The sequence below is a fragment of the Hibiscus syriacus genome, unplaced genomic scaffold, assembly GCF_006381635.1.
Source record: "Hibiscus syriacus cultivar Baekdansim isolate YM2019G1 unplaced genomic scaffold, ASM638163v2 tig00117027_pilon, whole genome shotgun sequence".
Lineage (NCBI taxonomy): Eukaryota > Viridiplantae > Streptophyta > Magnoliopsida > Malvales > Malvaceae > Hibiscus > Hibiscus syriacus.
The window spans coordinates 268,406-286,916 of NW_024063530.1; the positions used below are offsets into that span (position 1 = coordinate 268,406).

The following is an 18,511-nucleotide window of genomic DNA, read 5'->3' on the forward strand; positions in this document are numbered from 1 at the left end:
TATATAGATTTAAGTGTTGATGGTTAAATAGGGACGAAACTACATATAGTTCGAGAGGGTCACTGCCCCCAATTTTTCTATTATTAAAAAATATATATGGATAAATACCTATTTAAACTTTCAAGTTTTGATTTATTTTTATTTTACCTCTTTCATCTTTTATTGTTAATTATACTTTGTCCCTTGTATTAAAATCGTGGTTCCGTCCCTATGATTAATTAAACGTTTTAGAATCAAATCAAATTGATACGATTACCAATAATGACATGTTGTCTATTGTGAAAGAAAAAAATAAACACAAATTTTATGTGAAAATCACGAATAAAAAGAACAAAACTTACTATTTAAGATGAAAAATATTAAAAAAAATATTATAAGATGTATACATTTTTAACAAACAAATTAGATTTTTTTTTGAAATCAAATCAAAATAAATTTTGAATAATAATCGTTAGATAAAAGAAATAAGAATAAAAAACTAAATTTGTTATTTCACAAGTCTTAGGTCAATGCTTAGCCATTGGTACCGCAATTAATTGATGAAAAAGTGTAGGTCCATGCTTTACAACTTACAAGTAACGCCAATTGGTGCCGCAATTAATTGATAAAATAGACAAATCAAGCAAAGCTGATTTATTACACGTTCGGTACCTTAAAAAAAAAAGTTGTTGGACTGAATATACTCATATCCACAAAAATTTAAATATCGAGAAATCGCTTTCATTTAATAATACAACCAATTGATTTTTTATATTTTAATTTATTTTAACTAATTTAATATATGTTATCATTACACTCGATATTATTACAATCAAAAGAATTTTGGAAGGTACGAATAAATGCAGTTAGATGTACAATGTCTTCCTTGTGTATAATTAACTAAGCATTTGAGGATTAAAATGAAAAACATGATTTAATATGTATATATCTATAAAAGTTAATATAATTCCATCTTGCTCTTATTTAAACTTTTGTTACATAGATATTGATAATTAAAAATAATAAAAAAGAAATATAAAAATACAAAATTTATGTAAAAGAAATTCTAAAAGGAAAAATATCAAGAGTAGAAGAGAAAAAATTTATTATACTTGATAAGTTATAAAATGTTTATATGAATATTTAGTACGAACACAATAATCTTTAGTTAAATAAAACTCTATAGTCTATTAGCCCAAGAACCTTCTCATCCACTATAGATCTTCATTTTTTTTTCTCCTAATTATTTATTTACTAATGACTAAATGTTTTTCCACGAACTTTTAAATATTTGTACATAAAAAATTATAATTGACTTGAAGATTAAATAGAGAACAGAAGTGTGATGTTTTGATAGCATTGACGAAGACGAAGACTTGGACAAACATATTTCCCCACATATATAGGCATTGGAAAAGTTGCTTTTGTGCGAGGCCATTGTAGCAAATGAAGGGAGGAAAATATCTTCTTCCTCTCTTTCTCCTAGCTTTGCTTGCTGCCGATGCCAATGCCAATGCCAATCGAAAGGTAATAACCGACTTTTATTTACTTATTTATTTTCCATTGCTGGTAAACTTCAATTTCGTTTTTTTTTTTTTAAATTTATTTTGCCAACTTTCAGAGCTATATTGTTTATATGGGCGACCGGCTCCACGACGGTGTCTCCCCATCTTTACTTCATACCACCATGCTACAAGATGCCTTCCGCAGGTCCGAAAATTATTTCCTTTATAAAACACCCGTATTCGCCACATTATTTGCATCAGATGTATAAAGTCAATACCATATCTTTGTATTATGTGTAAGTTGTAAATTTGGTCTCTATGCTATGATTTGGTCATTTTCAGTCATTCTTGTGCTATTACTCTTAATGTTATGCATAAATTATAGATTTAGTCATTGTTTTTCAATTTTATCGTTGTTAACTAGTACTTACAATTCAATAAGTACATGGATGAAATTGATCAAATTACAATGTAAAGGCTAAATCTGTAGTTTAGACATAGAGTAAGGACTAATGAAAAGTTTTGACCGTTTTGTATTGTCACTATGTGATTGTATGCAAATGGAATGAATGCAGTGAGTCGAAGTCAGTGCTGTGTAGCTACCAAAAGAGCTTTAATGGGTTCGTGGTAGACCTAAACGAGGAAGAAGCACAAAAAATGGCCGGTAAGTCCATCACTCCAACTTGAATTCGAATTTAAAACGACTCAATTGTAAAGTGATCCGAACAAGTAACATGAAATATCATCGATCTAAAGTGGTCAAAACTCAAATTTTTTTTACTTAATTTTGTCAGTTGATTTGAATATGAATTGATCTAAATGTGATCTGACTTGAAACAAACAATCAAAAAACATTAAAATTTTAATCGATCGGATCTAAAATCGACCAGATCAGATAATATCTTATAAGTTGTATTGGATATTTTAGGAATGGATGGTGTAATATCTGTGTTTCCAAATGGGAAGAGAAAACTCCACACAACAAAGTCATGGGATTTCTTGGGATTTCCTCAGCAAGTTGAAAGGGCAGCCATGGAAAGTGATGTTATCATCGGAGTTTTCGACACCGGAATTTGGCCTGAATCTCAAAGCTTTGATGACAAAGGAATTGGTCCACCTCCTACCAAATGGAAAGGCAGCTGCCAAGTTGATCCATCAACCAATTTCACTTGCAACAAGTAATATTTAAAACTTGGGTTTTGATCGGATTTTGTTGTTACAATGTCAACTGGGATCTAGATCGGTCAAAATATCTATTAAAATGGTTACTTTAATCTTTATTATATTTTTAGAACAATTTAACTTTCGATGTTTTAGTTTTTGATCAAAACGACTCATGATGGATGAGAACTGTTAACTAACGAGCAACACATTTTATTGATGCAATATTTTCACATATGCTTAATTATTGACGGGTTGCATTTTATTTAGCACCTTGAGTGACATGGTACACCTTTGAAAGCATGGCATATACCATGCCATCACTTTAATCACTTAAATAATTTAGTATTTGTGGAAATTTCATGTCAGTAACATATGTTAATTGTTAGTCAATTAACGATTTTCATGCATCAAGGAGTATTATAATTAAAAATTGAGATTTTAAAACTAAAATGTTCTAAAAAGAAGAACAAGAATAAAAATAACCATTTTAACAAACATTGGGACTAATTTTGATATTATTCCAATATATAATTATAATATTGTCATATGTTTAAATGCAGTAAGATCATAGGTGCAAAATATTACCGTAGCGATGGAATGATTTTTTCACCTGACATCAAATCTCCAAGAGACTCCGACGGTCATGGGACTCATACCGCATCGACGGCGGCCGGGAGGTTAGTCAAAGGTGCAGGCCTCTACGACTTTGGTTCGGGTACAGCTCGAGGAGGGGTTCCATCGGCACGTATTGCAGTGTACAAAATCTGTTGGGTCGACGGTTGTTATGATGCCGACATTCTCGCGGCATTCGACGATGCCATCTCCGATGGAGTTGACATTATATCGATTTCAGTCGGCGGAGGAGTGATCAACGACTATTTCGAAGATGCAATCTCGATCGCGGCCTTTCACGCCATGAAAAATGGAATATTGACGGTAAGTTCAGCCGGAAATGACGGCCCGGGACGTTCGACGGTCTCTAATTTCTCACCGTGGTCGATTTCCGTGGCCGCTAGCACCATCGACCGCAAGTTTTCCACCAAGGTTCAGCTGGGCGATAACACGACTCACGAGGTAATTTCCTCCTGATTATTGGTACGTATGTACATATGAATGTATTCTTATATGTCTTATGTGTAGGGACTTTCAATAAATACATTTGATCTCAAGAATAAAACGTACCCTATGATTTACGGGGGAGATGCACCCAACACTACTGCAGGATATACTAGTAGTTCGTCCCGGTAACGTCGAAACTGAATCAGTTTTTCTTAAGAGTGTTATACGAAAAATCGAAAAACATAATCTATGGTATCTGATAATAGGACTGATTCTTGAATTACAGGTTCTGCTCTCTAAGTTCTTTAGATCGGGATCTGGTGAAGGGTAAAATTGTTCTTTGTGACAGGATAGGCACCGGGAGAGGACCCTTTTCGGCCGGAGCTGCCGGGACTGTGACTCGAGACCAAGATCAGACAGACTTTACCGACTTATTCCCTTTGCCTACATCTTGCTTTAATTTGGTTGATGGTAACACGATTTATCGATACATAAATCTAACGAGGTACGATTATTATAATACGAATACATAAACGAATTGCATAACTGAGTTTCATCTAACACTTACCTATACAAATTATAGTACCCCGACCGCAACAATATTCAAGAGTACTGAGGTTATTGATTCATTGGCTCCTTATGTGGTCTCGTTCTCGTCGAGAGGTCCGAATCCGATAACACCGGACATCATCAAGGTAATTCGATGTCGTTCTGATTTTTCATTTTTAAATTTTTTTATATGAATTTGTGCATGATTGGTGATTTTTTGCATTAAATTGTTGGTTGCAGCCAGATATATCTGCACCTGGGGTTTACATTCTAGCAGCATGGTCTCAACTTTCTCCCATTTCTTCGATCGAAGGCGACGACAGATTGAGGACATACAACATAATCTCGGGAACTTCCATGTCTTGTCCTCATGTTTCCGGTGCGGCTGCCTACGTTAAATCGTTTCATCCGACATGGTCTCCGGCTGCCATTCAATCTGCCCTTATGACCACAGGTAAATCATTCTTCAAACACATGTTAATGTGGACCGTCAATATGTCATGAAGCTAATCGTACCAACCGCAATGTTATTTGCAGCCTCCCTTATGAGCTCCAGGATAAACTTAGAAGCCGAATTCGCATACGGTTCAGGCCATTTGAATCCTTTAAAAGCGTCCGATCCGGGTCTGTTATACGATGCCGACAAATCCGATTACATAACCTTCCTATGCCGGCAAGGATACGCCACTCGATTCTTACAATTACTAACGAAAGACAACTCGACAACATGTCTTGAATCCACCAATGGAACAGTGTCCGATCTAAACTACCCTTCATTTGGTCTTTCGACTTCGCCGTCGAAAACCTTTAGCCGTTCCTTCAAAAGGACCGTCACGAATGTAGGGTTTCCGTTGGCGATTTATAGGGCGAACCTGAATTTCCCAACCGGTGGACTCAAAGTCCGAATTAATCCCGATGTTTTGGTGTTCACATCTTTGGGACAAAAGCTGCCTTTTGAGGTTGTAATTGAAGGGACGATGGATGGATCGTTGGTTTCTGGGTCTTTAGTGTGGGATGATGGTGAACACCAAGTGAGGAGTCCCATTGTAGTATTTATTTAATTTTCAAAGCTTTTATTATTATTATTATTATTATTATTATTATTATTATGTACCCTTTAAAATGTTTGTAAAATGGAATCTTAATTCCTTGTTGGCTTGTATGTTGTTGATGTTTCAACTTTATGAGGAAATAAATTTTTGATATGATTATGTTATACGTATTTAAATTATAATATTTATTAATTAAAAAAATAAAATTTTTATTTAAAATTAATTTTTAAATTTTTGAATGTTATATTATAGAATGTTAGTTAGAAAAATAAATAAACTAATAAAAATAAGTTCAAGGAAAAAGAATCTTATGAAGTGCAAAAAAAATCTTGAAATCATAATTTTAAAAAATAAGTTTAAGAAAATTATTTATTTTTGGAGTTATCATTTAAAAATCTTAAAAAAGTTTTGAATAAAATTTTATTTATAATTGAATGATCAAATAAATATTATCCATTAACTTAATATATCACATCCTCTTCCTTAACAATAATTGACGACACTTACTAATACAATGTCCATTTCATACTAAAACTAAGTATAATAATTATTTAATAATTTTATATAAAAAAATTGAATTAATCATTGATATCCGATCAATTGATCGATTAATTCAGATCAGATTTTGCAGAGGCCCGTTATAGGGGCCACCCTTCCAACACAGTTTACTCCATACACAAACGTCAGAATTCGAACCTCTGACCTTGCATAAAGAATTTAGTGTCTCGTAAATTTAAGTGACTAAAAGTATTTTTAATATAATTTAGTAATTATTAGTACTTCATCCTTTTTCTTTTCGACATCTCATCAGATGTTATCATTTAAGACTGTTTCATAAAACTAAGTTTTACAAACTTACCGTTAGGTAAATAACAAGGGCATTTGCTCTGGTTGTATGATTCTCGCTTAGGTGTGAGACGTGCCGAGTTCAATTCTCGGATCGTCCAAATTTCACTTGTATTCTCATTAACACAAAGGATAGGCTCTTCTGATAGAAAAGGTGCTTCAAATTAACTACAAGAATGTGTTTAACATTTTCTAACTCATACAGATCACTGTTTTATTACAACAAACAAGTTTTGTGTTGCCAATCACTATTCTATTTACCACATCTCTTTACTTTTTTCATCTTCGAAAACTTCTAAACCGGTGGTATATTGCAGAGGATTTCATCGCGTTCCCATCCCATTCTTCTGCGCCGATGATTGTTTCGATGTAGTTTGATCCTGTTGATTCCCTAGGATATCTGTAGCCTTGGAGTTCACTGTTGATGAAACATTGTCCGTTGGACTACACCATATCTTCGCTTTTGGATCGACTCTGAGATAATTAGTCAAAACCCTCTTCACACCGAGGCCATGACGATGAGGCTTGCTGTTGTTGTTCTCCTTCAGAAAAGGAGTTCTTTCTCCCCTTGAGGGGTGATCCGTAGTGCAGGCTGTGAAAAGCTTGGTGTGGTGATGGCTGTTTTGTAGGGAGTGCTCGAGACGGGCACTGAATACAAGAACGGGACCTTTTTATGTGTGCTTACACTAACTGTAGTTGGATCCGACGACACCCTTTCGGAATGCTTTGTTCGGTCGTCTACGTAAAGCAAATCGTCTATCCGTGCCACGATGTTACATGCCAGGCTTTCCAGAACTTCAAGGATGGACTTCCCAACATCCTGGTAGTTTAAAATGAGGTATGGTCTGTACAACATTCGAACCATAACAAAGTAGCTTTCGGTGAAACCGGCTGTTTTCGGAAAAAGGGTTTGAAGTTCAAACCTTGTTGCACTGGATTTTGCTCGTATCCAATGCAGTTTGAGTCAAACACTGGAATCGTTGCTTCAGGCAAAGCAGGAGAGTTTCAGCTCTTTCTGCAAGATATTCTCTCTTATCTCCATCAACCATCATATCTTTTACCATTTCCCATGATGATTTTGTGGTGGATCGGTTCGTATTGACTGGAGGCTTCGAGTAAGACCTTCGACGCTACACATATATTGAGGCTTCGACACGATTTGCAATGTCGAGAGCAACATGTTCCGATGGTAGGTCAAGGAAATCGAGCAAGCACTCCGCTGAGAATTGACTCAAAGTTATATACCTATAGATCAAATCTCCTAGACAAGCTCTTCCATATGTAACTTATGGCATATTTGATAACAGTTAGTAACACTTAAGACATCAGATAGGGACTTGTGGCGTTGTCCGTCGACCTAAATGTAATCCGGAAAAGATTAACAAAACGATACACGGAGACAGCAACGCTCGTCGGGTTTTCTGACCTTCGGGAGTGTGTCTAAATACAAGTCCAGAACGTCCATTCCGGATATAGAAATGTGTTGATTGACATTGCAGCCTTCAATATTTGGTTCGTGCACTCGCGAGTGTGATTCAAATGCTTTCTCGAATCTTCACCGAGGCCGCCAGCAGGCACACGGGGCACTAGTAGCCACCACTTCTCATACCGTTGATGCAGTGTTTCCCGGAAAGAGGCAGATCCATCGGCAACCGGTGCTACAATCCCTTGATCAACATACCAAAACTGTGTTGGTAAAACTATCTAATATATCCATCAGCATGTTATCGAGTTTACGTAGGGCCGGGAGATTTACGAAAATATCCGATCTAGGCCTGAAAGTCATGACCTGTGTAAAGCACAAAATAAACAGTTAAAAAGTCGAAAAACTTCGACTCCGGTGTCATATCCCTATATTAACGTCAGGGATACATCAAACACCGATATCTAAAACGATATTTCGAAGAGAAAAATGAAAAGTCGGAGCAATACCTCGAGCTTACTTCCATCCGGCAAATTTTGCCAAGAAGGTGTGAACAATTTGGTGACTAACACAAACAAGCCATTCCATCTCTCTTTTCCACATTGATTTCTTCTCCTCAGGAATAGGCTCTAATCTCCATATTTGCCCAAATACAGTAGCTACATGTATGATCATAATTTCGATGTTTTAGATCGATCTTTATCGCAACCTACCATGAAGTTGCGATAAACACCGGAATCATTTCCGTGATCGTAATTTAAATCCCAAAACTCGAAATTTATAAATTTCTGAAGGGGAAAGAGAGTTATACCGCAGAGATTGGTAATGGCATTTGAAATAGCCAGAGCTGTTCAAACCGCTTTGCCTGAACCTGACATGTCTTCACCAAGCAACAATTTTGCAAATCTCTACTTCATCATATCAATCTCTACTTAAATTTCCAAAGCAAAAATAAAACCAATTAGACTGTAAAAGATTCAAACTTTGGTCTAAATTGTTAATATATTGCTCGTATTCGAACACGAATTTATCCGAATTTAAACTTAAAAACAACATTACTCACCGTTATTCTTTGAACCCGGTTTTTTAATTTTGCCAGCTGAGTTCTTTGACAGTGAACCAGCAGCAGTGGTAGTGGCTCTCCTTATAGGCCAACCCAAAAGAGAAGAAGCTGACCCGGACTCGGAGTCACTGGAACTGCTCTCTTTTGAATCACCACAACCATTAAAGCTACTCGACTCACTTACAGACACTGACTCGGTCCAATAATCTTTTTTCTTCATCAAAGCCTTCATATTTGGAAATTTAGCTAACTTGAAAATCTACCCTTCTCTTTATCTTTGAAAAAAACATACAAAAGAAAGTTAAATCTTTGAGTTACAAAGAGAAGTAATAAATTTTGACTCACCGCCATTGAAGCTTCTCAACTCACTTACAGACACTGAACATGTCCAATGAGATCTCTTCTTCATCGAGGCCTCCATATTTGAGATTTTTGCTTAGTTAAAAAAACTACCCTCCTCTTGTCTTTGGAAAGAAGCTTAAAAACAATAACACAAAGGCTGAATCTTTGGTGGAGTTTAGATCGTTGGAATGTTTATGGAAAATTGGAATGTGAAGAATTAGAATTTGGGAAGGAATTGAAATTCGTAGAAATTGAAATCGGAATTTGATACATGTTTGATTGGCAGTAAATTGAATTGAAATTCAATTACATATTCTGTTTAGTTCGCAGACATATAAGATGAATTTGATTTTAGTAATGTAAAATGACATAATTGTCCTTCTTATTTTTTTTGTTTAATTTTAGTTTGTTTTATAACTTACATGTAGTAATATATTATAAAAAATTAAAAAATATTAAATTTTTATTTTATTGATTGATTATTCATTTTAATAAATTATAAAAATCATACTAATAAAAGTTATAAGTTAAAATCATCTTAATTAGGGATGGTCATGGTCGGGTCGGGTTTTTGATTTACCCGAGACCCGATCCGACCAAAATAAAGTTTCTCCTGACCCAACCCGACCTGAAATAATAAAAAAATATTTTTATTCAATAAAAATAGTGACTTAATTGAAAAAAATTTTATATAGAGGGATATTATTGTAATTATTCCTAAATATATATATGGTAAAATTATATATTTTTTTCGAGTCGAGTATTTATCACCCTAAACCCGAACCCGACCCGAATATCACACTTAAAAAAACCTGACCTGACCCGAATATCAAACTTAAAAAACCTGATCCGACCCGATTTTTTTAAAAAAATCCGACCCGATCCCAAAATATTTTTTTAAAATTCCAACCCGAATACCAAAAGATTGATGAGGGTAGTATGGTCAAATTTCACATTCCCTCCTCCAAAGGATTTCAATTTCATCATGTTATGGATGAAATTTACTTTTCCTCCCTTGATGAAATTAGATTTCAATTCCCTATTTGAAAACTTGAACCAAACATAGGAAAATGGTGGAATTGTATTCTAATTCCCCCTAATTCTAAGAGATTTCAGCGAACCAAACGTCACCTTATAGTTACAGAGAGGGAAATTAGCACGTGCGACATAATTAATATACGGCTAAAAAAAGATGCTATCGATTTTATTATTATTTAAATAACAAAACCAGTAAAAACTTATCGAAACATTATTATTTCTACTGATTTGTTATTATTTAATGCTTTACCGGTTTGGTAAAGCGCTACTGTTTTTGTTATTTTTTCTATCGATTTTGTTATTGTTAGACACTTTACCGAAAATATTAAAAAATATTAATATTTTAAATAAAAATAATAATATTTTAAATAATTTTTACTAATTTTATTATTTAAATAATAACAAAACTAATAACAAATTTTAACTTGGTCGCACTGTATAACTTCCTTCAAAATAACGGAAAAGAAAGTGGGTGAGTTGTGGGCTAGTTTGGAGCCGATAAATGTGTCAATCTACGCTCTCCCCACTGGGACATTGTGCATGCGAATGCACATACGTATTAAATACGAGCACTCATATATAGTTTAATTGGTTAATTCGGCTGGTATCCACATCGAATTAATTAATTTTTAATTAATTTTTAGTTAGATTTATTTGAGCTTAATATAGGTATTGTTTTTATCTTGATTAAATTTTAACCGATTTTTGAAGGCTAAATGGGTCTAATATAGTTAAAAAAAAATAGATAAGTTTTGATTGTTAACGGATATGGCCTCAAAATATCCTAATCCTCTTTTTTTAAGGTTCCACTTAACTTAGAAACTAGGAAAATTAAACCTTGCTCTACTATGTTTTATTTATATTCCTTTGGTTCCTTTTCATTTTCCAAATAAAACAAATTGATCATAACCCCTCTATTTCAAGTTTAAATTAATTGTTTAACAATTAGAGTTTCATCATCATTTTATTTCTCTTTAGATTTGTCCATAAAGTTTAATCCTAACTTTATCCATCTCCCTAACACCGCATCACCTGTAATGATATAGTGGCATACATTATTATCTAGTTAGTCATAAAATAATATAAAAATAACCAAACAACGTATTTAGTCACTCAGTTATTCTGGCGGTTCCATTTTCGTCATCCATTTATTATTTTTTTTAATATTATATCTAAAGTTACGTTTTGATTCTCGTAGTGATGCTAACATGTCACCGTAAGATAATATCACGTCATAATTGGAAAAATTAAAAAAAAATTGTCAGGTCAACAATTATGTTTATTTTTAACGGTGTATGATTAAAACTAAAAAAAAAGTAACTTTATGTATGACTTTGGAAAAATAATTAGTTGACCAAATCAGAACCACGAGAATAATTGAGTGACTAAATACTTAATTCACTCTATAAGAATTAAGGAAAATTGCACATTTAGTACCTAAACTATCAATTGGTCTGTTTTAGTACTTAAATTTTCAATTTTTTTCAAAACTATATCTAATGTTTAGTTTTTATTTCATTTCGGTACCTCGTCGTTAAAAACTTAATGTGTTTAGTACATAAACTATCATTTTTTGTCCGTTTTAGTACCTAAACTTTTAATCTTTTCAAAATTGAACTTTAAATTTTTGAATGGGGTACTAAAATGAAACAAAAACTAAAGTTCTTAATGGAAATGTTCTAAAATGAATCAAAAACTAAACTTCACGTATGGTTTTGAAAAAATTGAAAGTTTAAGTACTAAAACATACTGAAATGATAGTTTAGGTACTAAATGCAAATTTACCCTAAGAGTTAATAGTACACAACCACCAATAAAGTCACGAAACGCTTAATATTTGGGAGACAAATCGAAGAAAGGTGACATATATAAAAAAGACACGTGGAAAACATGTCACCTTTTCTCATGTGTAAGGGCATGGATTTGATTCTTTGAACTAAAAAACTTTTAAAAAATAAAATTTCAGAGTTTCCATAAATAGAAAGTGAAGTTGTTTCCTTTGGCTGTGATAAATTCTCGCATTGAATTTCAGCCATGTGAAAAAATTGAAAATGGAAAGAAGAGGTAGACAAATATATCCCAGTTTTCGTGTATAAATATATAACCTTTATAGATCCAAGAAAGACAGACAAAAGAATAACAGGAAAAGATAATTAAAAAAAACAAAAAAAAAGGAAATATCAAAAACAAAGGTCAAACATGGTAGTAGCAGACAACAGATTTGATGTAGAAAATGATAAATCATCGGCTGTTTCCCGCCCACAATCGGCTCATGAGATTGGTGTTGGTATGTTTCTTCTTCTTTTTGCTTGCATTTTCTGGGAAATTTTTGATTTTTTTCCTTTTGAATTTGACAATTTTCTGGGTTTATGTGTGCGGAAGATAGTATATTTAGTTGTAATTAGATATAACTTTTTTTAGTAAACTTTTACTAATAAAATGTTTTCAGGTTAAATATGTACTTGATAAATAAAGTGGTTTGTTTTTATTACTTTAGTATTTAAATTTTTTTATTTTATTTCGGTGTCTTAAGTTATAAACTTTTATGTTTACTATTTTTATTGTCTTAGCTGATTAAGTGATATGTCAAATATGCGTATTTTATATAGTATTTTTTAGGGCATTATATCTCAAATTTTGTGTGAGTTGTATAAATATAATTATAAAATAAATATTTTTTAAATAATTTAAAACTTTTAAATAAAAATATTATACACTTAAAGTCTTGAATTTAATTTAATGTTCACATAGTATTGGAAATGAAATTTTTTAAAACTATAAGCTTTCATAGTTATGTGATGTTGCTTCTTCCAATTAGGAACTTTTATTTTATAATATTAAAGTTATTATGAATACGAGTGTGAGTATTGAATATACATATAATCGAATTTTTAAATATTTTTTATGTCTTTACATATTTAGATCCCTTATAGTTAAAAATCGTGACATACAAAAGTTGAATTACAAATATTTTGAGAAAATTAGGGTATAAATTCAACTCAATTTACCATAAAAGATAACTCGAATAGCCGAACCCATAAAACCTTAACTTGAAATGATCCGATGAATAGGTCTAATTTTAGGTCATGTGATATTCTTGTTTAACTAATCTGACCTGAGTGAGATTATAGATCATTGGTTCCAGGCAGCATTTGTGCTGACCACCGGTGTCAATAGCGTCTTCGTGTTGGGATATTCCGGGACCGTCATGGTCCCGCTTGGTTGGGTCGGAGGTGTAGTCGGTTTAGTTTTAGCAGCCATTGCATCATTGTATGCAAACATGCTTGTTGCCAAGCTCCATAATTTTAGAGGAGAGCGTTGTATCCGATATAGAGATCTCGCAGGAGAAATATACGGTACGAGCTACCGTTTAACTTTTCATTTTTCTTAAACTATTCAGGTTTAATATTCATATCTTGTTATTTTTCTCAACAGGTAAAAAAGCTTACGTTATAACATGGATATTGCAATATGTTAATCTATTCATGATTAACATAGGGTTTCTCATTATGGGAGGTGCTTCCTTAAAGGTAATTCGAGTTCTTCCTCAAGTATTGTCGAAATTTCTTTTGTTCTATCTTACCAATAGATGTCTATTAAATATTGATAAGACTCACATTAAACTTATAAGATATCATCGGCTTTGACATTGATGTGTCAGATTTTTTCGATTTCGGATTAAAGTGTAGAATAGGTTATTTTTTAGTTATGAAATGAATGAATATTAATGCAATGCAGGCTTGTTATGTACTTTTCACTGATGACCATACTATGAAGCTTCCATACTTCACGGGCATAGCTGGATTTGCTTGTATATTGTTTGCCATTTTAACGCCAAATTTGTCGTCACTAAGAGCATGGCTTGGATGTTCCACATTTCTCAGCTTAATTTACATCATCGTGGCTTCCGTGCTGGCTGCCCGAGATGGTAAGTTTTTATATTGTGTAAGCAGATTTTAAGCATGCAAGGGTAACAACAAAGAAGATGGGGTTCTTGCTCTGAATCTTCATATTGATTAATTACTCGTTTAGATACATGATTTAACTTCAATACTTTAATTTGAATAATGATATTCCCATGTTTTTTTCTTTGTAGGAATGAAATTACCACCAAGGGATTATAGTCAACACGGGACAACAAGTAGCAAGATATTTGAAATCATAGGGGCATCTTCGAGTCTTCTCTTTGCATTCAATACAGGAATGGTTCCAGAAATACAGGTGAGTCTAAAATCAGTCATGGAATCTCGAAATCTACGTAACTCGAACTAAAGGATGATTGTCGGATATTAGTTTGTGCCCGATTCGAGTATGTTTATTCAATTTTTATTTCTTTTTATACTTCTCAACCATTGTTTTCCAATCAGGCAACGCTGAGGGAGCCATGTGTGGAGAATATGTTGAAAGCTCTGTACTTTCAGTTCACAGTCGGAAGCGTGCCGATATTCACCATTACGTTTATCGGCTATTGGGCCTACGGATCTTCCGCACCGGCGTATTTGCTTAGCAGCGTAAGCGGCCCGGTATGGTTGAAGGCATTCGCCAACATTTCAGCCTTCCTACAATCAGTCATTTCTTTACATGTAAGCAACACTTTCTTGTCGTTCAATTTTTCTGATGTTCAATGTTCATAGGTCGGGTCTGATTGAATCAACGTGATTAAACTTTGTTAATGATCGTAGATATTCGCGAGTCCGGCATACGAGTACATGGACACGAAATTCGGAGTCAACGGAGGCATCTTCGAGATTAGAAGTTTATTTTTCCGGATCGCAGCGAGGGGCGGATACCTTGCCATCAGTTCGCTTGTGGCGGCTCTTCTTCCATTCCTCGGCGATTTCCAGAGCCTCACCGGGGCGTTGAGCACGTTCCCGTTGACGTTTATCCTCGCGAATCATATGTATATCGTGGCAAAGAAGGACTCACTGAGTAGCTTACAACAAGTATGGCATAAGCTCAACGTTGTTTTCTTTAGTCTTATGTCGCTTGCTGCAACAGTTGCAGCTGTAAGGCTCATAATGGTGGATTCCAACAAATTCAGTGTGTTTGCCGATCTTTGATGTGTGGAGGTCAAAAATTCCAGCCGAATCGAGTTTGGATGTTCGAGTGATCAATCGGAGAAGAAGATCGAACTATTCAAGTTGGTTTGATTAAGTTCTTTTTTATTGTAAAAAAAAAAAGCTCGAGTTTTTGTACTGGAATTTGAATTCAAGTCCAGATTGAAAATTTTCATTATTAAATAAAAATAAAGAAAGCTCGATTAAGCTTACAAACTATTTGAGTTAAACATTAAGATATTCTAATTTAGATTCCTCGATTCAAAGTTTTTTGAGTTTTACTTGATGATGATCAAATCTTTATTGGCAACAAAACAAAATATTAATACTCTTTAATAAATTAAAAGGTAGGGGTTTTTTTTATGGCGGATATCAAATTAGAATTTAAACTAAATATTAGGTATTAAACGTGTAATTTACCCTACTGTTTACCATTGGGCCTTTTGATATGAATAAAGCCCAAAGACCGAATAAACCTCGTGATTTCCTAGGACCTTAAACGCTTATATTTACCAAATTCCCCAAACCCTAACCAATTAGGGTTTTCTCACTTGCAGTCGCCACTGTCGGAATCAAAAGGAACAAGCTTCGGCTTCCGAATCGGCCGAAATGGTTAAAGGACGCCAAGGAGAGCGAGTCAGGTACCCTTCTGATTTGATCTCCTCATTTTCTCTTTCAAAACACTAATTTTTTTTCTAGTTTATGTTTTGATATATAGAATATAGTTTTCATTTTTCATTTGTTCTTTTTAATTGCAGACTCTATGTAAGAGGAACCATCTTGGGTTACAAGAGGCAATAAGAATTTAACCTTTTTATTGCATTTATTTTATTTTATTTTATTTACTGTTCTGTTTTATTTGAACTGTTCCCTTTTTTTTTGGTGAATTAGTGAATTTGTAGGTAGTCTTTGGGAGCTTGGGTTTAAAAAGTAATGTAAATTAGGTGATATGACATAAAAACGTAGTATTCAATATTCGTGATTATTTCTGAATTCCATGAATTTGTTTGGATGCTTATTTAGTGGTGAATTAGAAATTCCGAAATATTCGTGATTATTTCTGAATTCCATGAATTTGTTTGGATGCTTATTTAGTAGTGAATTAGAAATTCCGAAGGAATTTATGAATTCAACGAATTAATTTTTCTTGTTCTTTTTTAAATATATAGTACTTTGCAACTCGGCTAATTTATAGTAATTTGAATATTTAGTTATATGTGTGAGTTATTTTAGCTCATTTAATGTGCTAAGGAAAATGAAATTGAATGTATATAAAGAAGGAGGTCCTCTCCTGGGATAGGGAAAGGGTTGTAATTTTCTGGATTCGAATTCTGGGCTTGTTGGATCATAGGATGCCATTTTTTAAGGATGGTTGTGTGAATTACTTGAGCAGTAGAGCTAAGTGGCAGGTTTTGGACTTCTCATTTATTGATTCATTTTTAGAAAATGAGTAAAGGAAACAAGAATTTAGTTGCACTGATTTGCAGAAGTTGGATTTTTGTTGGCTATAGAGTCATGCTAGTAACTTGTTTTTATGAACTGAAATTACAGATTGGGAAACAAAGGGGACAAAAAGTAATTTTTTTTGTTAACTAAAATGAGGGTTAGGGTTTTCTTTTATTTTTTAACTGAGTGTAGAAACTTGGAACTGAATTTTGGAGCTGGTTTTCTTTGTTTTCTATTATTGCTTAAATTTGTATTTGGTGGTTTTCAGGTCAAAGTCGAACCAGTATCCGAGCACTTCATTGATCCAGATTGAGGGAGTTAACACTAAGGAGGAAGTATCTTGGTATGCCGGCAAGCGGATGGCATATATTTACAAAGCAAAGGTGAAGAAGAACGGCTCACACTATCGTTGCATTTGGGGAAAGGTTACTAGACCTCATGGTAATAGCGGTGTCATTCGTGCTAAGTTCAAGTCTAATCTTCCCCCCAAATCAATGGTTAGTTTGGTTTATGTGTTCGTATTCAATGGCTTACTTTCTGTACATTGTACTTTTGATCTTAAAATATCTTTTGTTTCCTTTGCAGGGAGATAGAGTCCGTGTCTCCATGTACCCCAGCAATATATGAGGTAACGTGACTTCCAGTTTGCGATCATTCTTATTTGTTCTGTGGGTTCGTGAGAGTTTGCCTTTTTATCTGTTTGATTCCAGTTTGTTCATTCATATCTGAGGAACCTTTATCATGTTTAATGATTCAACTTTATTTGAAGATTAGCTTCTTGATGGACTAGTTGATTTTGCATTTTGATTGATGGATTAATTAATTGTTCCATCCCTGTCTGTCTTTATGACAACTTTTAGTTTTCGTCACTGTTTTTAATCCAGTGGCCATGTTCGATTCATATGTTCTTCTTGTTTCGATTACAAACTCCGTGTGATTATTCCTTGTGAGACCCCTACATTGACGTCATGCAGTTCTGATTTTATTTGGATTGTTGTTTACCCCATTATTGTTGCACTTATACTAAGATGTTCTTTCAAACTAGTCTATCATGTGAAAACATAAGAGAACAATTCATGAACATTATTCTATTCGAGCTATACAATTATATTGTTTGTTCATCCTCTCGTAAGTTTGCAATTCTTTCCTTGCAGTCCGACCGCGTTCAATCAAGGACATGAGTGATTCCGTCTTTTTCACTTTTGTCTCTGTAAACCTGGTCAAGATGATAGTGGATGAGAATGTAGTGTTTACATATTTTTCATTACCAAGATTTTACAGTAATTTGTCCTTTGTACTTTGAAGTTTTTGGCATCATTTATGGAGCTGAATAGCATGATTGGTCGACTGTTCTTTCAACTTTATCTTAAATTACTTCACGCATTGCGCATAATAAAAACCGCACCAGTTGAATCCTAAATCTGACCATTGTTTGAGGCGTATGTATGAATCTGAGAACATTGAGATATTAAAAACCGGCTCGATTTTTGGTCTGATTTTATAAGCATGTTATTGCTTCCAAAATATATAAAGAAAACCATAAATCTTGCAGCTCATGTAGTGTTTGTGAGATGATGATTTGATCTGAATTTTATGGATTTTGACCGTGCCAGATAGGGTTGGGGAAAGTCTAAGGAACAATTGCCCACTTTATTTTAAGGCTAAGAAATGGCATGCAGTTGAGAATATGGTAAAAAAAAACTTAACATTTTTGGGTTGGCCACAATTTAAAATGTTAATTTCTTTTTTTTGACATTTTTGGTTCGTTACAACTTAAAATAATTTAAAATGTTAATTTATTTTTTGACATTTTTGGTTGAATTGATAAAGTAATATTTTTTATTGATAATTGAAAATATTATAAAAAGTTAATATTTTTTTGTTGTGTTTATTTGAAAATGTTATATTTTTTATTATATTTTTGGATATGTTTATTTCTTATTGTTTTTAGTTTTAAATTAAGTTGTCGTATCGTAGAATAATTTGAT

General features: G+C 33.5%; 3 protein-coding genes and 1 pseudogene across 3 annotated transcripts; 3 read left to right on the forward strand and 1 right to left on the reverse strand.

Moving 5' to 3' along the window:
* Positions 1-1,414: 1,414 nt before the first annotated feature.
* LOC120196142 (cucumisin-like) lies at positions 1,415-11,538 on the forward strand. The gene is made up of 12 exons (XM_039198019.1): positions 1,415-1,506; positions 1,601-1,689; positions 2,060-2,148; positions 2,413-2,662; positions 3,209-3,722; positions 3,789-3,892; positions 3,994-4,212; positions 4,291-4,402; positions 4,497-4,710; positions 4,794-5,322; positions 9,337-9,341; positions 11,528-11,538. The coding sequence occupies exons 1-10, from the start codon at positions 1,426-1,428 to the stop codon at positions 5,315-5,317; spliced, it is 2,196 nt and encodes a 731-aa protein (XP_039053950.1). The 5' UTR covers positions 1,415-1,425; the 3' UTR covers positions 5,318-5,322; positions 9,337-9,341; positions 11,528-11,538.
* On the reverse strand, positions 6,405-7,218 carry LOC120196153 (annotated as a pseudogene).
* Positions 11,539-12,194: 656 nt separating the features above from the next.
* LOC120196147 (proline transporter 1-like) lies at positions 12,195-15,080 on the forward strand. Its single transcript, XM_039198025.1, has 7 exons — positions 12,195-12,307; positions 13,152-13,376; positions 13,456-13,550; positions 13,759-13,948; positions 14,117-14,241; positions 14,388-14,603; positions 14,703-15,080. The coding sequence occupies exons 1-7, from the start codon at positions 12,220-12,222 to the stop codon at positions 15,078-15,080; spliced, it is 1,317 nt and encodes a 438-aa protein (XP_039053956.1). The 5' UTR covers positions 12,195-12,219.
* A 515-nt stretch (positions 15,081-15,595) lies between these two features.
* On the forward strand, positions 15,596-17,871 carry LOC120196172 (60S ribosomal protein L35a-1-like). The gene is made up of 5 exons (XM_039198042.1): positions 15,596-15,718; positions 15,836-15,871; positions 16,792-17,020; positions 17,109-17,151; positions 17,678-17,871. Exons 1-4 carry the CDS (start codon positions 15,687-15,689, stop codon positions 17,148-17,150), a joined length of 339 nt encoding a protein of 112 aa, XP_039053973.1. The 5' UTR covers positions 15,596-15,686; the 3' UTR covers position 17,151; positions 17,678-17,871.
* The last annotated feature ends 640 nt before the right edge of the window (positions 17,872-18,511 follow it).